We start from the raw sequence: 24,585 nt of genomic DNA, 5'->3' as shown, positions 1-24,585 counted from the left end.
CATTTAAAAAAATAAAAAAATAATAAAATAAGTAAAAGCAATGTTTATATTTAGAAAAAATTAACAATACCAAACATTTTATCCATCCATCCATCCATTTCTACCGCTTATTCCTTTTTGGGGTTCCAGGGGGCGCTGGTGCCTATCTCAGCTACAATCGGGCGGAAGGCGGTGTACACCCTGGACAAGTCGCCACCTTATCGCATACCAAACATTTTAATTAAATAAAAAAATCATCAACAAAAACAAAATCACATGAATAAATAAATTGAAAAAAAGATATATATATATATATAGATATGTATATATTGCCAGCGGGTGGAGGGGGGACATATGCTGCCGTAGAAACCTTTTATAAAAAAGGTTGCCTGATATTATCAGGTACATCACATTTGATGAGTGAACAATATGTAGTTTCATATTTAGAGTAGACATGGAATAAAAATCTTGCCGTAAGAACCTTTTACAAAAATTATTGTTTTCTGTGATGATTTTGTACACATTTTGAGTAGTAAAATATATGTATTTTCATATTTAGGATGGAGAAAAACAACTTTTACAAAAAATGTTGCCTTAGATGATTATGTACACATTTTGAGTGGTGAAACAAAATAGCACTGAGGATAATCCAAGTTGAAATGGCAGTTAGAGGATGCCTTGTGTTACAGTTCTCTGATTGATATTACATAACAGCTGAAACACCTGCTGTCTTGATATCATACCCACAAAGTTTTCCTGAAACGTCTCAAAGTGTTTAGCCTCAGAGTTATTACAGGTGGTAAACATGTCTGGGTCCTCCCACAGGCCCTAAAAACTGCTGTCATCAAGCCACTCCTAAAATAGGAAAAACCTCGACACGTCATATTTTGACAGCTGGAGACCGATATCAAACCTTGCTTTTGGTATAAAATCATTGAAAAGGTAATATTTCAACCAAGGAATTACTTCCTAACACTGAACAGCTTCTTTGGTCTTTTCCAGTCGGGTTTTTCTGCCACATCACAACACTGAAACTGTTTATATATATATATATATATATATATATATATATATATATATATATATATATATATATATATATATATATATTTGCACAAGAGAACAAAGGCATATCTTTTCAGTGCGATGCGAGCGAGGAAATGTGGTGAGAAAGTTTAATCGAAAATGGATAAATTAAATAATTGCATTCAGGAGTGTGACCCACATGAACATCCCTCTAAGTCATATCAAATATATTTTAAATGAGGTTCAAATTTGGTCAAAAGAGACTTAATTACAAAAAAAGATCAAATTTTCTGCCATGATTCTAAAAATATCTTTTACACTGCAATATTAATGCCATTGACTGTGCAGTACTATTGTACTGTCCTAAAAAGAGAGCAAAAATGGAGAGTAATATGAACAGCTCAACGATTTTATATATATATATATATATATATATATATATATATATATATGTATATATATATATATATATATATATATATATATGTATATATATACATACATACACACACATTTATATACATATAAATATATACACACACACACACATGTATATGTACATATACACATACATACATACACACACACATTTATATACATATAAATATATACACACACACACACACATATAGATATATATTTATATATATATATACATACATACATACACACACATGTATATGTACATATACACATACATACTATATCCATACATACATACATACATACATACATATGTATATATACATACATACACACGTACATACTGTATGTATACATACATATGGATATATGTATATACATACATACATACTGTATATATATAAACACATACATGTGTATATGTACATACATATGTATACATACATATATATGTATATATACACATACATATGTATATATGTATGCATATGTATGTATATAAATACATATATACATATACACATATATACATACATATGTATATACACACATACATACTGTATGTATATATAAACACATACATGTGAATATATACATACATATGTATACATACATATATATGTATATATACATATGTATACATATGTATGTGTATAAGTACATATATACATATACACATATATACATCCATATGTATATATACATATATAAGTATATATTTATACATATATACATATACATACAGTACATAGTATGTATGTATGTGTGTGTCTTTATTTATATATATACACACATATATATATATATATACATATATATATATATATATACGTATTGTATATATGTATGTATATTTATACATACGTATATACTTATATGCATATACACACGTCCACATACATGTATACATACAAACACATATACACACACACACATGTACTGTGTGTGATGCTTGTGTGCCAATTGTGTTGGGGAGTTCACTGTAAAATAAAAACATAATAAATGAATGAAAATGGTTTCTTACCAAGAGCTTTGTCAACGCAGTTGACTTTACTGGGAGGACAGATATCAGCGCTTCCTGGAGAGAAGAACACATAATGAGAGCGATCAATCACCAACACAAGGACCAGTGACCCATGTGCGCCACCATGAGGAAACATGGTTGTGAACATCATGGCGAGGCTTATCATTCATCCAGATGTGAAGCCAGAGGATGACTTGCACCTGAACATCACAGCCAGCCTTGACAAATTGAGCATGCACTCTGCAATCTGCAGGCAGATTTTTCATAAATGTCTTCAAAAGAACAAACATGCCAGGTCATCAAACGTAGCTAGTAGTTAGTTGTACAGTTGTATAGTTTCTCAGATGCATGGACTTGGCGGTTATGGGCCAACAGATGCTGATTAGAGGGCAACTGCACTTTTTTGGGGGGTACATTTAACCTGCCATCCAAGATCCTTATGTAAGACAAGAACACGTTTTTGTTTTTTTCACATTCTAAGTCGTAAATAAACGTTAGCGAAAGTCAGCTAAGACGGAGCTAATGGGAGTACACTAAACCACCAATAAAGTCCTTTTAAACATCCAAAAACCGCCAACAACACCCCATTTACATGTCGTGACCTGAATATTAAGAGCTAATTAGAGAGCTAGTTAGCTTATTAGACTTAGACTTGGACTTGGACTTGGACAAACTTTAATGATCCACAGGGGAAATTGTTCCACACAGTAGCTCAGTTACAATGATGGAAAGTGTAAGGATGGAAAGGACAATGCAGGTATGAATAGACTTAATATAGCGATATAAAATATATACATAATATTTACATGATATATGTACAAAATATTATATATACTGATATATTATATTATTTTATGTCTATATCATATATACAGTATATAACAATACCATATACAATATTACAGTATATGTGATAGCTGCTATATTGCTATATATATATATATATATATATATGTATATATATATATATATATATATATATATATATATATATATGTGTGTAAGTATGTATGTATGTATGTAAATGTATATATATATATATATACATACATACATACATATATATATATATGTAAGTAAGTATGTATGTATGTAAATATATATATACACATATATATATATGTGTAAGTATGTATGTATGTATGTATGTAAATGTATATATATATATACATACATACATTCTTACATATATATATATGTATGTATGTATATATATATATATATATATATATATATATATATATATATATATATATATATATATATGAGTATGTTTTCTGAGGTGAAAAAAGTTCGCGAACATGAGAACCACTAAAGCTGCATCTGTTTGTTACACAGCTTCTCAAACTTGTAGATCGTCTTCCTTATATTCAGGCTCAAAACTATATGTTTCTGGATCAAAGTAGTCTTTGTTGTCTGCTATGCTATGAGTTGTTTTTTTCCCCCTTGGCTTCAGGACCACTAAAGATGCATCTGTTTAGCACACAGCTTCTGAAACTTGTAGATCGTCCTCATGATGTTCAGGCTCAAAAATATACGTTTCTGGATCAATGTCGTCTTTGTTGTCTGCTATGCTATGAGTTGTTTTTTTCCCTTGGCCTCAGGCTGGACCCTCTTGTCATATGGCCCAGGCTTGGACCGATTTTATTTATTTATTTGTTTTTATCTCAACCCCCCCCATTGTTTACCTGTATCTCACCTTTTTTGTAAGGGGCGCCGGAAGTTGGTAGACCCGTCAGCGATCCTGTTCTGTCTCCCTGCAATGTTTGTCTGATCTTGAATGGGATTTTGTTGAAAATTTTAATTTCCCCTCGGGGATTAATAAAGTATTTCTGATTCTGATTCTATTATGAATATCTATCTATTTTGCTCAAAATAGATAAAGATCACATGTTGTTATGAATGTAACGGCTACTACGTTACATATATACTTACACATGTATGTAAAAGGATGGAGGTTTTTGGATGTTTTTTAAAATGCTTTCTAGTCGGAATATAGCGAATCCAAATAGCTCTGTTGTTAGCTGACTTTTGCTAGCATTTATTTACAATTTAGAATGCAAAAAAAGAGAGAAAAACATGTGTTCTGGTTCTACATAAAGATTGTGAATGATAGGAAAAATGAAAATAAAAAAGTAAACACCATTTTATAAATTTTTCCTATAACTGTAAAATATTTTGCAATGAAATTAAAGTAATTTGCTATTTAAAAAAAGGAAGCTACTTCATGTCTTAAAAATGGGAGTCCACAAGCTGTGCTCTGTTTCCATCGGCTGTCCACATATCACGGACAAGAACAAACCTAATGGCTTTTTCGGGCGGTCACCCAAATATAGAAAATAGAGTCGGATGGTAAAATATTGATTTCCAGCCCTCCAATTTAGGGAAAACACATCTTTGCTTCTGTGCCTTCTCGGTGGTCTAAAAGGGCCTTAAATAGCTTGGCATGAAGTCATAAATATTAAAATGTAATTGTTCCAGGATAGTGCCCAAAGTCAGCCGGGGTAGGCTCCAGCCTTACCTGGCTAAAATAGTTTTTTTAATAAAAAAATATGTGAAACACATTTAATACTTTTTTAAAATGAATCTTTCATTTGTTTATTTAATTGTTTTTAAACTTCCAAAGAACAGATTGAACAATTAAAACATACATTTGCATAAACTGTAAATGGAATATACTTATTAGCACCTTTCACACCGTTCTTGTTTTTTTCTATTCCATATTGATTTTTACATTACTATATTTATTTCCAATCTTATTACCGGTATTTTGTATTTCCTTGAATGGCCGCCGGGTGTATATAGTATGCGCCTGACTAGAATTACTGCCGGGTCAAACTCGTTTCGCAAAATAATTAGCGCATGCTCAGCATCACCGCCGGCTCAGGATTAACGCCGGGTCAAACTCGTTTTGCAAAACATTATTTTTATTAGCGCATGTCTAGAATTTCCGCCGGGTCAAACTCGTTTCGCCAAATAATTAGCATATGCCTCCAAATTCCACCGGGTCAAACTCGTCACGTCACGAGTGACACTTCACCTGTCATCATTTTCAAAATGGAAGAGGTTCATTTCAATAATTTGAAATCGCATAAAGGGAAGAAGATAAGGAGCTAATAAGTAGCATTTAAAGTCCAAGCTATTAAATATGCTAAAAAGAATAGTAAGTAGCTATGTTTTATTAGTATACCGTAGCTGCGTGTGTCAAATATGAGTAATTAAATGACTCTCGCCTCCTGGTGGTAGAGCAAGTTTATTTTTTCCTCTCGCTTGCACTTTTAATATGGAGGATTACATATCTAAAATAAAACCGTTTTCTAAACTGGACTTTCAATCGAAGCAGGAGGTAATAAAGGAAGATCTCCATCGAGACAGAAATATTTTTAAAACTGAACAAAGATAAGGAAGACTTCTATAAACAAGTTATCGATGCTTTTGATCAGAAGGAGCTGCGCATGGACTTCATTTATAAGTAAAGGTAAGACCGTAATAAGGTTTTTTTTCTTAAATGTGCTTTTCATGATGGTATCCTTACATCACACTCAAATTTATAAGCACAGGCCTAAATTTACCGCATGCCTTTGGTAAACGCCGGAGTGAGAAGAGGTTTTAAATTAATTAGTGCCCCGGTGGCAATTTAAGGAAATACGGTAACTGTTTTGCACTTAGGGGAGGATCCCTGCCCAATATTTTGTTGAACAGGTGTACTGTGTATTCTTTTGCAAGAGGATTTTTGTCTTCCATCCATCCATCCATTTTCTACCGCTTATTCCCTTTCGGGGTCGCGGGGGGCGCTGGCGCCTATCTCAGCTACAATCGGGCGGAAGGCAGGGTACACCCTGGACAAGTCGCCATCTCATCGTCTTATCTTATGTAAATAATACATATTGTCAGAATAATATACTTATTTCTATCTTAAAAGTGTTCCTAATTCCAAGATATACGAATCTTAATTTAAAATGTGTTATCAAGTAAAATGAACTTGCTGCATGGACCGATCATATCACTAGTTTTTAGTATTTTTATCCTAAATAACGAGTCTTTTTATGTTTTGTCAGTTCTTTTACGCGTTTTATACTAGAGTTGTCCCGATACCAATATTTTGGTACCAGTGCCAAAATTAATTCCGGTACTTTTAGTGTTTGATTTTTTTTTTTTTATTAATGTTTAGACAGAGATGAACAGAACAGAAAAACAGCAATAAACTTTTTTTTTTTCCCCAAAAAAAGAAAAATTAAATAAAATCAAATAAAGCTAAAATAGAAATCCGGTACTTTTGATACTTTTCTAAATAAAGGGGACCAGATTTTTTTTTTCATTTTTAACAAAAAAGCTTACAGTGCATTAAAAATATGATTATTATTGCAAGTTTGTCCTTAAATAAAATAGTGAACATACAAACATTTGTATATATATATATATATATATATATATATATATATATATATATATATATATATAGCATACATTTAAAAAAAAAAATGGAAAAAGACTTTGTGATGCTAAAAAGAATCGATGTAATCATAGTAGTATCGACTAGATACCCTCCAGTACTTGGTATCATTACAGTGGATGTCAGGTGTAGATCCACCCATGGCGTTTGTTTACATTGTGACAGCGGTGAGCTACGGCGTGTAGTGAAGCATGTTTAGCTATTCCTCGTCCTGCAGTGATAATAATACTTGTAGGAAACCTACTTCATTTGTGGCCATGGAGGCTAGCTAGTTAGCCACGTCTTAAAGTACCTCTTCCTGAGGGCATTTCATTGTCATAACTTCACCTTTATCGTTAGTTTTTAAGCCGAAATGTGTTCATTCTCCCTTTTCTGTCTTTTTGAAAGTTCTCTGTGATTGTGCACTGCCGAACATGCTCCTCTGCTCGTACAATCAGCGATGTCCCAACGTGACGACGACAAGGGGGATAGGAGTATGGGGAACCGGTACTTTTTAGAGGCAGTATAGTACTGAATATGATTGTGACAGTCTCTCGCTGTCGTGCGGGTTCCATGGACCACCCAGGAAGGACTTGCTTTATCTTTCAATCAAGCTTGTCTGCAGGTGGGGTCGCTTTTCAGCTCCTCCTCTGCACTGCTCACGCTTTGGCCGCTTTTCAGCCGCCCCCGTCGTCGTCGTCTCGCTCTCTGTCGCTTCCGCACTTCCGGCACTCCTTCTGCTCCGTTCTCTCCTCCTTCTCCCCTTTTATACATTGAGAGGAGATGAGTTAATCGTGTCCAGGTAAGCGATCCACACACCAGGTGCGCGATCCACACACCTCGCCGTTCGCTCGCCATCCCCGCCTCCTTGCCGCCATCTTGGGCCGGGCTCCAGCGTGCCCTGCCTGTCTGTCGGACCGTGGGCTCCACCTCTCCACAATGATTTATTAGTATCGCAGTACTATACTTATACCAGTATACTCTACAACCCTGGTTTATACCAGTATCGATACCCAGGTACCCGGAATTGGTATTGTATCGGTTCAAATGTGACCCTATTCGCCATCAACGGGTTGGTCAGGACTGGATTTGGTTTACTTTTGTGAATATTGTGTTCAGTAAAGCAGAAACTACACATAAATATGTTTTCATGGCTAAAAGTGCTAAAGTTAGCAGCTATGTGGTCGAGGCCGGAAAAAGGTTTTCAAATCTCGAGTTGGCCTTGCGCTCTCTCGACAAGCTTTTTGAGATGATCGCTCTCCGGGGTCCCATACAGGAATTCCAGACTGCTTAATATTCGGCAATAAATCGTGTTGGGTCGTGATAAGTGCGGCGCGCTAATGTGCGCTACTCGACACGGGCTCTTTGCCGAAGCCGGCGGGCTGAAGCTTCCACATTTATTAAATCTGATATCTACAGTAAATAGAATTCCTGATGCAATACATCATGGTGGGACGCAAAGTGGTCCCTCCCAGCTCCCCCGGTGAACATCGCTCACGAGCAGTTCACTCAAATTTTTTATCCCAAAAGGGGCCTTTTTTTTTTCCCCTCCGCCGTCTCGCTCATTTGCAGCGAAGTCTCATTCCTGGCAAACACTGCAATTTCTCTCCCGGGCTGACGCGGAAATTAATTTCCGAGAAAAAACTTTGTGACATTTTCGAACGTCACATGATACTAACAATCGTGTACAGCAGGGGTCATCGACCTTTTTGAAAGCAAGAGCTACTTCTTGGGTACTGATTAATGCGAAGGGCTACCAGTTTGATACACACTTAAATAAATTGCCAGAAATAGCCAATTTGCTCAATTTACCTTTACTAAATAAATCTATATATATATAAAAAAATGGGTATTTCTGTCTTACATTTTTTTCCTTTTTACGGAAAGTTTTTTGTAGAGAATAAATGATGAAAAAAACACTTAATTGAACGGTTTAAAAGAGGAAAAAACAGGAAAAAAAAGAAAATTAAGTTTTGAAACATAATTTCTCTTCAATTTCGACTCTTTAAAATTCAAAATTCAACCGAACAAAAAGAAGAGAAAAACTAGCTAATTCGAATCTTTGTGAAAAAATTAAAAAAATAATTTATGGAACATCATCATGTTTTAAATAGGTTAAAATCCAATCTGCACTTTGTTAGAATATATAACAAATTGGACCAAGCTATATTTCTAACAAAGACAAATAATTATTTCTTCTAGATTTTCCAGAACAAAAATTTTAAAAGAAATTCAAAATACTTTGAAATAAGATTACAATTTGATTCTACAGATTTTCTAGATTGGCCAGAATGATTTTTTTAAATTTTAGTGAATTATATTTATATAGCGCTTTTCTCAAGTGACTTAAAGCGCTTTACATTGTGACACCCAATATCTAAGTTACATTTAAACCAGTGTGGGTGGCACTGGGAGCAGGTGGGTAAAGTGTCTTGCCCAAGGACACAACGGCAGTGACTAGGATGGCACAAGCGGGAATCGAACCTGCAACTCTCAAGTTGCTGGCACGGCCACTCTACCAACCGAGCTATACCGCCTGGAAAACGGTGGAAAACGCCTTAAAGGGGAACATTATCACAATTTCAAAAGGGTTAAAAACAATAAAAATCAGTTCCCAGTGGCTTGTTGTATTTTTTAAATTTTTTTTCAAAATTTTACCGGTCTCGGAATATCCCTAAATAAAGCTTTAAAGTGCCTTATTTTCGCTCTCTGCGAAGACACTGGCCATTTCCCTGTGACGTCACACAGTGCTGCCAATGTAAACAAACAATGGGAATACCACAGCAAGATATAGTGACATTAGCTCGGATTTCAGCGACTTAAGCGATTCAACAGATTACGCATGTATTGAAACAGATGGTTGGAGTATGAAAATATTGAAGAAGAAACTGAAGCTATTGACGCTATTCATAGCCATAGTATGGCCGAATAGCTGCGTTAGCATCGCCGGTTAAATGTGCGGACCAAACGATCAGGACTTTCGCATCTTTTGACACCGGAGCAACTTAAATCCGTCGATTGGTAAGTGTTTGTTTCGCATTAAATGTGGGTGGAAGTAAACGTAATATAGTTGCAAATGCATCTACAGGTTATCCATACATCTCTGTGCCATGTCTGCTTTAGCACCGCCTGTAAATAGCATGTTAGCATCGATTAGCATAGCATGTTAGCATCGATTAGCTGGCAGTCAACATCAACAAAACTCACCTTTGTGATTTCGTTGACTATTGTTGGAAATGCATCTACATGTTATCCATACATCTCTGTGCCATGTCTGCCTTAGCATCGCCGGTCAAATGTGGAGACACTCTGGCACATTCAATGGGGGTCTGGCGGCAGACACTTTGGCATCTTCGGGCCAGTGGTGCAACTTGAATCCCTCCCTGTTAGTGTTGTTACACCCTCCGACAACACACCGACGAGGCATGATGTCTCCAAGGTTCCAAAAAATAATCGAAAAAACGGAAAGTAACAGAGCTGAGACCCGGTGTTTGTAATGTGTTGAAAATGAAAATGGTGGGTGTGTTACCTCGGCGACGTCACATTCTGACGTCATCGCCTCCAGCGCGATAAACAGAAAGGCGTTTAATTCGCCAAAATTCACCCATTTGGAGTTTGGAGTTCGGAAATCGGTTAAAAAAATAGATGGTCTTTTTTCTGCACCATCAAGGTATATATTGACGCTTACATAGGTCTGGTGATAATGTTCCCCTTTAAGAACTCGTTTCCTGCTAGGCCGTCGCCCTCCGTCGCTTGGCGGTTGTCATTAGCATTAGAACAGATAAAAAAAAAAAAGGTATACCAAGGGAATGTCACAGTATTCAAAAACGACACAACATGAAAAGTGGTACCACAACTTGAAGGGGAACTGCACATTTTTACCTATTTTTCACAATCATTATGAGAGACAAGCAGAGGTGGGTAGTAACGCGCTACATTTACTCCGTTACATCTACTTGAGTAACTTTTGGGATAAATTGTACTTCTACGAGTAGTTTTTATGCAACATACTTTTACTTTTACTTGAGTATATTTATAGAGAAGAAACGCTACTTTTACTCCGCTCCATTTATCTGCAATCAGGTCGCTACTCGCTACTTTTTTTCATCGATCTGTTAATGCACGCTTTGTTTGTTTTGATTTTGTCAGACACGCATTCAAAGTAGGAACTATCACATGCCTGCGTTTCACCAATCACATGCAGTCACTGGTGACGTTGGACCAATCAAACAAAACCAGGCGGTCACGTGACCGTCACACGTCGAATCCGACCTAACAAAAGTTGAAAAACTTATTGGGGTGTTACCATTTAGTGGTCAATTGTATGTATTAGACAGAAAAGAGGAACTTTTTTTCTCCTCCATTTGAAAACCTGGACATTATCAACACTATACTGTCTGATTCCAATCAATGCAAGTCATCAGAATCAGGTAATACACCAACTTATATTCTTGTCTTCATGAAAGATAGGAATCTATATGTTAAACATGCATGTATATTCATTAAAACACCTTTAACATGTCAACAAAAACAGCAAAATAAATAACTATAAATTATATACTGTATATATAAATGTATGTATATATATGTATATATATGATATGTGTGTGTATGTATAAATGAGGTAGATCACCTCGACTTGGTCATTTATTAAGTAATTGATTAATGTTGAAAAACTTATTCGGGTGCTACCATTTAGTGGTCAATTGTAGGGAATATGTACTGTACTGTGCAATCTACTAATAAAAGTTTCAATCAATCAATCAAAAGTGTAAAGGAAAAAAGACACTTTTTATTTCAACCGTACTTCCCGTCATAAGCCTAAAGACTGATCGCACACTTCCTGTCTTCACAATAAAAGCGATGCCCCATCGCGCCTGCGCTAAAAAAATAAGAGTCTCCGAAAGCCAGCGCAAACAAACAAGCAAGCTACGGAGTTTGCCGCCAATGTATTTCTTGTAAAGTGTACAAAAACGAATATGGAAGCTGGACAAATAAGATGCCAAAAACCAACGACTTTCATGCGGTATTAGACAGAAAGGAGGAACTTTTTTTCTCCTCCATTTGAAAACGTGGACATTATCAACACTATACTGTCTGATTCCAATCAATGCAAGTCATCAGAATCAGGTAATACACCAACTAATATTCTTGTCTTCATGAAAGATAGGAATCTATGTGTTAAACATGCATGTATATTCATTAAAACAGCTTTAACATGTCAACAAAAACGGCAAAATAAATAAATATAAATGATATACTGTGAATATAAATGTATATATATATATATATATATATATATATATATATATATATATATATATTGGGGTGGGCAAATTAATGCGTTAATTACGAGTTAACTCATCAATCTATTAACGCCGACAATTATTTTATCGCACATTTGCGTATGTTGTTTACATGCTTTTATTTTGTTAACGGCTTTTCTTAACAAGATGGCGTCGCCCGCGGCGTGGAGGGGCTCTTGGTAAAGATGGAACATTTGGCAAAAAATACCGGACAATTCTGCAAATTTCATGGCTGGCTTACAGCGTGGTCACTCCGGGATCACTTACGACCGCCAGACAATTCTGAATGTGGATAGATCGGCCCGTTTTGGACTGAATGAGGCGTGCTTGCTAGACCGGCTAGCTAGCATGGGAATACTTTGCCGGCTACATCCAGCGGGCTGTGAAGCAGCGGAGTATATGTGTTGTCTGTCTATTTATGAATAATGCAGACCAGGAGTGTTGGCTGAGTTCTTAACGTTTGCTTTCAGGGCGTGCATATCACAACATACAAGATGCCGTCATGGCGACATGCTCGTCACTCCTGTTGCATGCTGGGTAGGGTAGTTCTTTTTTTCCCTGGCTCATAACATCACAATATAGTACCATGTATATGATGCCTTCAGTTTATCAAAGCACCAAGCAAACAATCGGAAAATTCCCATCATATCAATTCCTAGATATGGTCATAATTATTTTAAGTGCACTATGCAGAATAAACACAACATTAATAATATTGCTACTACGGATAATTTGATCAAAAATTCCCTAAAACAGCCCACTACCTATAATATAGGTTTTTTAAACATAAGATCCCTGATAAAAAAAAAATGTTTCTGCTGTTACCTCAGAAATTGCCTGTTCAGATGTTATTATTGTGGCTCAGAGATTTGTATGTAGATTATATTTATTTTCCATAACAAACAGGATAACTTAAATACCCTAGCAGTGGCAATAAGCTTAAATGTTTGTATTTTGGAGTAGATTTTCATCAAATATGCTATTTAACTGCTACTGTTTAACAAGGACTGATTTAAATTGTGTTTGCACAACAAATGTTTTGGCGCTTTTGTTCATGTGGGAGAATATTCCAATAAAGGTGCACTACACACTACTTTTGAATTCATTATTGGGCTTTGCGTATACAATGCAGTTAATCGCGATTAATCAGAGAAATAGTGCAATTAACTTCGATTAAAATTTGTAATCGTTGCCCAGCCCTAATATATATATAAATATATGATATATATGATACGTGTGTGTATGTATATATGAGGTAGATCACCTCGACTTGGTCATTTATTAAGAAATTGATTAACGTTGAAAAACCTATTGGGGTGTTACCATTTAGTGGTCAATTGTAGGGAATATGTACTGTACTGTGCAATCTACTAATAAAAGTTTCAATCAATCAATCAATCAATCAATCAATGCCTACTGAGCCTATGGTGCTGTTAAGTTATTGTGGCCCAATTTGCCTTATTTTTTTTTATTTTAATGTATTATTATTTGATATATATTATTGTTTTAGTTGCTTAAGAGATATTCCTGGCTATGAATTCGCTCATTGCTATTTTTATGTTTTTGTGCATTACTTGTTGCCGTCATCATCAAACAAACAGGTTACTCATCAGTTACTCAGTACTTGAGTAGTTTTTTCACAACATACTTTTTACTTTTACTCAAGTAAATATTTGGATGACTACTCCTTACTTTTACTTGAGTAATACATCTCTAAAGTAACAGTACTCTTACTTGAGTACAATTTCTGGCTACTCTACCCACCTCTGGAGACAAGAACACATAATAAATGAAAAAATAAGTGCGTCCCCCCCAGTTACAAGAATCCCGCCATGACAGTAGTTGGCGTAGCAAATACCAGAGCTCCACCCAAATTACCCCGTTTGAGGTCAATGACTATTCCTGAGAAGAAAACAACCTTGCGTGACATCATGCAGGCCTCCGCAAAATCCTGAGCGACGCGCTCAAACAAACGCCGAGAAACAGCGTGGCGCCAAATGTGCGATGAGGGCGCCATGAGTTTAAACGGCAAAGAAGCATCGTGTCAAGACGACTCATCCCCGCCGACGTGAGGTCCGGCCTGTGCGGCGAGGTGGCTGTCACACCGCCGCCACGTCGGTCCTTTAAAACGCAAACGTCCCGTCCTCTTGCCTCACCGCCGCCGCGCTCTTGTCGCCACGGTGACACATCATCACGGGGGCGAATCATCGTGTTTGAGTGCCATTCGCTACTTGGCATCACAGACAAGTGAGCAATTATGTGTTGGACGAGTGACCATACCCAGATTACAAAGGCTTGAACTAAAAGACCTGGTTTGCGTGCGATTTTTCAGGACTTATGCAGAGCCCAAATACAGATCAGCAGGTACCAGAAGGTAAGAAAAGTTGCTTTTGTATAACACTGCAAAACAAAATGCCAGGTATTATCCATCCATTCATCCATCCATCCATCTTCTTCCGCTTATCCGAGGTCGGGTCACGGGGGCAGCAGCCTAAGCAGGGAATATGTCTTACCTTATACACACACCATAATAATAATATGGCAGAGTACAAGCCATCAAGTCGTACTAAAACATTTTAATAGATTTTTGAGTGCCATGTGTAATGTTCTATATTTTCAACGGAACATATAATTGATTGATTGATTGAGAAGTTTATCGATATTTTTAAAAATTTAATCCATGTAATGCTTTATAAATGCAAATGGGTGCCACAAAAAGCTGTGGTTGTCCATTAAATATTCATCATGTTTGATATATAAATTGTAAAATGTTTGTAAAAAATTACCTTAAATTTTTTTATAAATAATGCACATATCCACAGTTAAACATGTTGGTGTTGTTTACTTTCTTTAGTTATCCTTACCCTTATGTGGGCCTACCGAGGATGTCGTAGTGGTTTGTGTTGTGGTTTGTGCAGCCCTTTGAGACATTACTGATTTAGGGCTATATAAGTAAACATTGATTGATTGATTGATATTGCCCTCATAGTGCAGTCTACACATGTCTCTTATGTTTGACTGCCATCTACTGGTCACACTTATCATTACACCATGTACCAAAAAAAAAAAAATTGCTTCACGGTTGGTAAGGAAAACCAGAATTATTCCGTACATTAGGTGGTTATGAGGTGCACTGTCAAGTTATGAGAGAAAAGGATTTTAAGTGCCCCTTGTAGTCTGGAAAATACAGGGTGGAGGGGGGTGTGGTCGGCGCGCCTGCCGCAGGAATGGGGTGTGTAAGGACCATCCTTGAAGCGCAGCTGGCAGGTGATTGGATTACCCAGCTGGGTATATTCATCCAATCGCCTGCCATGATGTTCAGCAGCAGCCGGACCGAGACACACGTGTGGAGTTGGGGTTACAGCCAGACGCTACACGGATGCGGAGAGCAGAAAAGAACTGAAAAGTTGCTGAGCAGAGTGCATTGTCGAAACCCGACTCCCGAGCTCCTGTGAAGATCTATAGTGGTCAGGAGAATCCACGAGATGGAAACCTCCACATACGGTAATTGAGTTTGTTCTTCGGTCCACGCCACACTTGTTGTCGGGCCTCTAAACAATGACAACATTCCCAAAAAGCTGCAACAAATTCAGGCATTGAGGCCCCAAATTAAAAATATCCCGCGAGGATCGGAGAATGCAACCACCAGTCCTGGGATTTTGCATTTTGCACAATCACCAAGAACACTTCCCTCGCCAGAGCAAAAGGTTCCGAAATTCATCGGCTTATTAGTGATTCCTAGAGCCCAAAAAAAGTCTGCGGGCTATAGAGCGTTTTCCGTTCGGGCTCCAGTACTCTGGAATGCCCTCCCGGTAACAGTTCGAGATGCTACCTCAGTAGAAGCATTTAAGTCTCACCTTAAAACTCATCTGTATACTCTAGCCTTTAAATAGACCTCCTTTTTAGACCAGTTGATCTGCCGTTTCTTTTCTTTCTCCTATGTCCCCCCCTCCCTTGTGGAGGGGGTCCGGTCCGATGACCACGGATGAAGTACTGGCTGTCCAGAGTCGAGACCCAGGATGGACCGCTCGCCTGTGTATCGGTTGGGGACATCTCTACGCTGCTGATCCGCCTCCACTTGAGATGGTCTCCTGTGGACGGGACTCTCGCTGCTGTCTTGGATCCGCTTTGAACTGAACTCTCGCGGCTGTGTTGGAGCCACTATGGATTGAACTTTCACAGTATCATGTTAGACCCGCTCGACATCCATTGCTTTCGGTCCCCTAGAGGGGGCGGGGGGTTGCCCACATCTGAGGTCCTCTCCAAGGTTTCTCATAGTCAGCATTGTCACTGGCGTCCCACTGGATGTGAATTCTCCCTGCCCACTGGGTGTGAGTTTTCCTTGCCCTTTTGTGGGTTCTTCCGAGGATGTTGTAGTCGTAATGATTTGTGCAGTCCTTTGAGACATTTGTGATTTGGGGCTATATAAATAAACATTGATTGATTGATTGATTGATTGATCGAGATGTTAATCAGGGAGGACATGTGACTGAGAGCGGCCAGCAGGACTAAAGAGCGGTCCACGTTTAATTCAAGCTCAAGGTCGGACAAAAGGCACGGCAAATTACATCCGTGCTCCCAGGGTTCAAGTGGGCGAAAATGCCGCATGGATCATGATATCATGATATCATGCAAATGCTAGGATGCAGTCGGCATATCAATGACTTCCATCAGCAAGCCATGACTATTCATTTATTCAATTCCCAACTCATTCTGGTCTTCATTCATCCAGTTTCGATACTGAATGGCTAAATATGTTTACTCAGGGTGTCTATCTTTGGGAAATTAACGATTCCATTCAGAATCGATTCCTGAGTCAACACGATACTTTATTCAAACCGATCCTCGCAATGTATCATTTGGTATGATAGTCATAATGATATTTTATAAAACAGGTGACAAGTTTGAAAATAGGACTGTGGATCTTTGGGTACAACACGATTTGATTCAATTCTTGGGGGTAATGATTCGATTCAGAATCGATTCTCAACGCAAAACGATTCTTTGATTCAAAATCTATATATTTTTTGTTGACATTGGATGCCAGTTCTTTGATGAACTACATTCCTCTGTTAAAAAGATAAACAGCTCTGAAAGCATTTTATATGATTTAAAAGGAAATTGGTTTTGTTTGATAAAATTCTACCCAAACATTTAATGAAGTTAATGCAAAAAGAGAAGTATTACACATTTCTCTTTTGTAAAATGAATCTGTACAGCAGATATGATCATCTACAGCAGGAGTGTCAAACTCAAATACAAAGTGGGCCAAAATGTAAAACTGAACAAAGCCGTGGGCCAGGGTTGAACAAATGAACCTTTTAATAGGGACCCAAACAAGTTTTGCATTGAATATTAATAAACGAACAAGGCTTATATAACTTTTTAGTGACATGCACAATCGAGTTTCAAATAATAATGATAATAATTGAAAAATATCAATGGCATATTAAATAAAATTGTAATACAAATTGAATGCCTAGTTTCTATTTGCAGCCTTCTGGGGTAAATATCAAAATAAACGTTTCCACAGGCTAATAATACATTTGAAAATAAGATAACAATAATGAATCAAACATTTAAACATTGAAGTAACGTTCATTATTGCTCAGTTTGTTACACTGAATATGGAACAAGCAATGCTTATATAACTTTGCAGTGCAAAATCAACTTTCAAAAAATAAACAAAAAAAATCAACGGTATATTAAATAAAATTCAAATAAAAAAATGAACTGCCTCTTTTCTATTTGCAGCCTTCTGGGGTAAATATCGACATCAATTTTTTCCACAGGCTAATAAATTTAAAAACTAAATAACAATGAGGTGGACGGGGTTTGGTGGTAGCGGGGGGGTGTATATTGTAGCGTCCCTGAGTATTTGTTTATGCTGTGTTACGGTGCGGATGTTCTCCCGAAATGTGTTTGTCATTCTTGTTTGGTGTGGGTTCACAGTGTGGCGCATATTTGTAACAGTGTTAAAGTTGTTTATACGGCCACCCTCAGTGTGACCTGTGTGGCCGTTTACCAAGTATGCATTGCATTCACTTGTGTGTGTGTGTGTGTACAAGACGCATCTATTATTTGGCTTGACCGGCACGCTGTTTGTATGGGGGGAATGCGGACGTGACGACAGGTTGTAGAGGACGTTAAAAGCAATGCCTTAGAGGCACGCCCCTAATATTGTTGTCCGGGTCGAAATGGGGAGAAATTCGGGAGAATGGTTCCCCCGGGAGATTGTCGGGAGGGGCACTGAACTTCGGGAGTCCCTCAGGAAAATTGGGAGGGCTGGCAAGTATGAGTATTAGCCGTGAGTGCGGTGTATAATACCGGCGGGCCAGCTCTAATGTTAGTTTGGTATTGCCTCAAGTGCCAAATGAAATTACACGGCGGGCCTAATTTGGCACGCGGGCCAGAGTTTGACATCCATGATCTACATCAACAATATCTTTTGCATAATTGGCTGGACAGAAAAAAACAAATAACGATTTGATATTAGATTTTTTTTAAATCGATTAAGAATCGTTACACATAAGAATGGTGATTCATTCGAAAATTGCTTTTTTATGAACCTAAAACACACCATAAACTCTACACTACTGCCATCTAATGTCTTGGACTTAAAACTGCGATTGCAACTTAACTTACACACAAATACCGGGAAAAAACGTGAGCAATACCTAACCCTAATTGTTACATTGTCTCATATTGTTTTATTTATATGTTGTTAAATTGTTTAAAAATGAGTTTGTTTAATTTGCTTGAAATTAAAATCAATCCTGGAATCAAAATGTATGATTGCTTTTTTTTTTTTTTTTTTTAAATTAATTAAGAATTGTTACAAAACATTTTTGACACCCTAATGGATATGGACTAAAAGTGACTTTTTAAAAAATTATTTTTATAAATAAATATATGTAAATATATATTTTTAAATGTATTTATTATTTAGAAAAAAAAAAAAAAATTAAAAAAAAAATATATATATACATATGTGTGTGTAAGATTATTGATTTATTAATTGGCCTACTTCAGAATAATATATATTTATGTATGTATATATATATATATATATATATATATATATATATATATATATATATATATATATATATATAATGTATGTATATATATGTATGTATATACTGTATATATATATATGTATACATCCATCAATCCATGCATGTTCTACCGCTTTTTTCCTTTGGGGTTGCGGGGACGCTGGTGCCTATCTCAGCTACAATCGGGCGGAAGGCGGTGTACACCCTGGACAAGTCGCCATCCCATCGTAGGGCCAACACAGATATACAGACAACATTCACACTCACATTCACACACTAGGGCCAATTTGGTGTTGCCAATCAACCTATCCCCAGGTGCATGTCTTTATATACATATATATATATATATATATATATATATATATATATATATATATATATATATATATATATATATATATATATATATATATATATATATATATATATCAGTATGAATCACAGATTAAATTACAAAACAAAAGCTAGCGCGCCTGAATATAAACAAATGCCACGGGTGGATCTACACCTGACATCCACTGTAATGATATCAAGTACAAAAGCGTATCTCGCCAATATTACTATGATTACATCTATTTTGTTTCATAGTCAAAAAATATTTTTTCCTTTTTAAGAAAATCATATTATGTTTATAAACTCAGTAAATATTATTTTATTTTATAACCAATGTATGATCCTGTAACTACTAAATTTGCGGTATCATCCAAAACTAATGTAAAGCAGCCAAACAACAAAAAAAAAAGTTATTATTTCATTTTAACAGAAGTGTAGATAGAACATGTTAAGAGAAAGCAAGCAGATATCAACAGTAATTGAGTAAGTGGATTAATAATCCATTTTTACAGCTTGTCCCTCATAATTTTGACAAAATGATAGAATGGGAAATGACACAATATGTTACTGCATACGTCAGCAGCTAAATTAGGAGCCTTTTTTTGTTTACTTACTAATAAAAGACAAGTTGTCTTGTATGTTCACTATTTTATTAAATGACACAATTCCAATAATAAACATATATTTGAAGTATTGTAGATGTTTTTGTTAAAACAAAGCCAAAAATGCAACTATGTGTGGTCCCCTTTATTTAGAATAGTATGGACATACGTATTGGTATCACAGTACTGGTATGGGGACAACCCTAGTTTCTAGTATTGGCCTATTTTCACGTAAAAAAAAAAAAGTGGAGGACATACCGGGCATGTGCACCATCCTGCAGTTGCACACCCGCACCACCTCGTTGGTCTCGCAGAGCAGGCGACAGGCACTGATGCTGTACGTGTCGTATCCTGGGAACTTCTCATTGCTGCTGGAGCGGCAGTTCCCCCAGGGCTGGGGCAGGTAGGTCAACTAAGCACAAAGAGACTTATTAGCCAGGAAGCCGGCGGGGGCCAACGAGTTCAAACTAAACCCGCAAAGTAGCGGTACGGATACGCCACGGCGGAGAAAATAAGGACCTACCCTTTGCTCTTGGCATGAAACAAAGGTCTGGAAGCCCGGCGAGACTCCGAAGCCCAGCTGGTGGATGTACGGCGGCTCGTCCTGACTGTGGATCTGAACCCGGATCCCGGCCTCCAGAGACGTCTCGTCTTGAAAACGGGGCAAAAGGCGGAACAAAACAAGGCTTGTTTATGTAATTATCTTGGGCTGCCGAACACAGCAAAGTTTCTCGCTGAATGAGCTCATTTCCCTTTGTCGTCAGAGAGGAAAGAATGGAAGGAAATAGAGAACTGCTCAGCTGCAGACATACAAAGCCACATTTCTAACCCACTCTGCAAATATTGCTGAACATATTCATCACACAAACAGAAAATGGCTAATAGTTTACCTCCAACCGCTTTTGCAGAAAACTGATTAAACTTCTGCCAACAGCTGGTACAAATAAATGATAACTGCCAGTATCTTGATTTGATCAACTACAAATATCGCTCTTTTGTCATGTAAGCAATGTTGGGCAGTAAGAAGCTACATAATGCTAAGCTACGTAGCTTAACCATAATGACGCAAATCCCAAAAGGGTGATGAAAGGATGGTCAGTGACTGAGAGCTGCAGCCTGCCACCATGACCCCGCACTCCCCTTCCCTCTGTAGCGAGATACCTCGAGATGTATGTTGTAATATGTACGCCGTATTTTTCGAAATATGTATACGTATATGTATTAGAGATGCGCGGTCTGCGGTCTCGTCCGCGGAGTCCGCGGATAAACCGCGGGTCGGGCGGGAGACATGAAGAAAAAATATTTCCGGTTGAACCATCCGGAAATATTTGATATACATGGTTCTGGGAATCGGTATCCTTTACCATTCAAAGAGCCATTTAAGACCCGTGTCACAAAGCGAAAGAAGACAATAGGAGACGCTAATATTCTCCTGAATGACTGCCGGTAGTCACACAGCTAATAAGTATCAGGGCGTGCTGTGAAGCCACTGGCTTTGTCGCCATCTACACGATATGCTTGTCAGTCCAGTAACATGATGTGTGTGGCTTCCGCAGCAACACGCACACGACTGCAAGGCATACCGGGTGACACAGAGTACACTAATGGTCGTGATATAAACTATTTTAACACTCAGTAATAAGATTGACAAACACATTTCGGGAGAACATCCTCCCAGTAACACTACATAAACGCAACACAACAAATACCCAGAATCTTTTGTATCCATGACAATTCCTGACTATTTTATACACCCCGCTAGCAGCACCCCCCCGTGTGTCGGTAAGGTGGGTATATATATATACAGTATATATATATATATATATATATATATATATATGGGCTTCACAGTGGCAGAGGGGTTAGTGCGTCTGCCTAACAATACGAAGGTCCTGCAGTCCTGGGTTCAAATCCAGGCTGGGGATCTTTCTGTGTGGAGTTTGCATGTTCTCCCCGTGAATGCGTGGGTTCCCTCCGGGTACTCCGGCTTCCTCCCACTTCCAAAGACATGCACCTGGGGATAGGTTGATTGGCAACACTAAATTGGCCCTAGTGTGTGAATGTGAGTGTGAATGTTGTCTGTCTATCTGTGTCGGCCCTGCGATGAGATGGCGACTTGTCCAGGGTGTACCCCGCCTTCCGCCCGATTGTAGCTGAGATAGGCGCCAGCGCCCCCCGCGACCCCAAAAGGGAATAAGCGGTAGAAAATGGATGGATGGATATATATATATATATATATATATATATACACATACCCTAAAAATCGATTCACACGTTCTTATCTTATTTCTGACATAGCGACTGAAATAACCAACGGACAGAGAGGAAAACAAACCCCGGTGATTGCAGATCCCTTCTGGTGGATGTAAAAATGGATTTGGACCGACAGTTCATCAACAACCAGAAGTTTAGTTTGATACGTCGTAATCCAAACACGGCACGCTAATAGAAACCGACGTTCATTATGACTTTTTTTTTTTTTTTTTCCAAACCCGGGCCCAGAAGAGCGACATCATGCTGCACCATAAGGGATCACACTGAACATATGCTTGGGGGGGGGGGGCTTACTTGTCTCCCTCCATATTGGCAGATATTCATCCTGCTGGATATCCAACATGATCTCCAGCCCATTCCCCATTCCACCTTGCTTGCTTTTCCTGGACGTGGTCTTGTTCCCATTAAAGGTGTAGCATTTCCCATACCGGGTGTAAACCTGCGGGGAAACAGAAAGCTATCATGAGATTGGCAAATTCACGAGGCCGGGGAAGGAAATGAGTGCAGAACATAAATAAGCAAGTTGACCTTCTGCTTGTTCACACAACCGAATACATCTCGCAAACCTCTGGATGCAGCCTGCAGGCTCAGTCGCTATCGTCGTGACAACCGTCCCAAAAAAATAAACAGATTTATGTCCGCAGCGCTTTTAATTCCAGAAAGCCGGGTTGTGTTACATTATGACAGTTTCGGTTCCGGAAAAAAAAAAAAAAAAAAGAAAGAAAAGGTGGGCAGTAAATTGCAGGAAAAAAAGCAATCAGGGAACTCACTTCCTCCCAAGTTTGATGTCAGCAAATAACAGTAAAATAAAAATGATGTTGCCGTGCTTGCTTGCAGTGCATTTCCTGGCACCGTACAGTTAGTTGTGTTCTCCGACAGATGCTGTATAATAATAATAATAATAATAATAATATACAGTCAAATGTCACTCATTCTGATGTTAGAGGAATATTCCCCCCCATTTAGGCAGAATAGAAGACTTTAGGATTCCCGAGCTTTTGTTTTGTTATCTCTGCAGTCACACATGCTGAGGGATGCCCACCATATCCGGCACTTTTTTTTTTGGCACCGACAGAATACCGCCGGAAAATGTTTCGGTAACTGGATTGCACGTGGCTGGCGCCGACTCACTTTGGCGCCGGGCGATCACTCCAGCAGCACCGAGAGCAGACTCAGCCAAATTACCTCGGGGTAAGAAAATGACACAAAACACGCTCCAAGGTAAGTTAAAGTAAGGTTGCACTTTTCCACAAATGCTAGCTCGATGCTAATATACATTGGCTTTGCAATTGACATGCCACTGATTAGTATGAGTTTTCCCCAAAAAAGATATATTTTTCGAATGAATCAATATTCTTAGTCGGTTAAAAAAAAATAAATCAAAAATCAATAAAAAAGAAACTATTAATTTATAAAAAAAAAAAGAAAAATAAAAAAAATTAATAAAATATATATACAGTATATATATGTTAGGTCAAGAAAAAACACAAAGGCTATTTCATCCCTACAAGTCTGTTTCGCATGTTTCCCTGCTCTTGAGAGGATTTTATTTTATTTTGATTTATAGAAAATAATCCCCTCATCAAACATATAATCTGCTCTACCCCGGTATTGAGCACTGTATAACGGATAAACCACAGTAACCCCGACTATACATATATGTATATATGTATGTATATTTTTGATTTATTTATTTTATTTTTGTTTTTAATTGATTTTTGATTTTTATTTTTTAACCGATTAAGAATCTCGATTCATGCGAAAATCTATTTTTTGGACTCTCATACTCATCAGTGGCATGTCAAGAGCAAAGCCAATGTATATTAGCATTATTTATTATTTACCTTACTAGCCTATATAACCATTTATAACCATTTATAAATATACGGCAGTAGGCTAAATGAACCTCTTCAACATATATTAACATCAAGCTTATATATATATATGTATGTATATATATATATATACATATACATATATGTATATATATATATATGCATATTTGTATATACATACACACATATATATATGTATGTACATACATGTATATATATATATATATATATATATATATATATATATATATATATATATATATATATATATATATATATATATACATACATAC

At 37.3% G+C, this 24,585-nt stretch overlaps 1 protein-coding gene across 1 annotated transcript in view; it reads right to left on the bottom strand.

Moving 5' to 3' along the window:
* The window catches only part of asic4a (acid-sensing (proton-gated) ion channel family member 4a), a 329,307-nt gene that overhangs the window by 19,735 nt on the left and 284,987 nt on the right, over positions 1 to 24,585 (bottom strand). Inside the window, exons 2-5 of the mRNA XM_061918328.1 lie at positions 22,752 to 22,896; positions 20,707 to 20,834; positions 20,442 to 20,595; positions 2,453 to 2,506 (exon numbers count right to left, since the gene is read on the bottom strand). Coding sequence (XP_061774312.1) covers positions 2,453 to 2,506; positions 20,442 to 20,595; positions 20,707 to 20,834; positions 22,752 to 22,896 — 481 coding nt within the window. The remainder of the gene's footprint in view (positions 1 to 2,452; positions 2,507 to 20,441; positions 20,596 to 20,706; positions 20,835 to 22,751; positions 22,897 to 24,585) is intronic.

Source organism: Nerophis ophidion, linkage group LG13 (assembly GCF_033978795.1).
Source record: "Nerophis ophidion isolate RoL-2023_Sa linkage group LG13, RoL_Noph_v1.0, whole genome shotgun sequence".
In the NCBI taxonomy this organism is placed as follows: Eukaryota; Metazoa; Chordata; class Actinopteri; order Syngnathiformes; family Syngnathidae; genus Nerophis; species Nerophis ophidion.
This window is presented reverse-complemented; position numbering and strand designations above follow the sequence as displayed.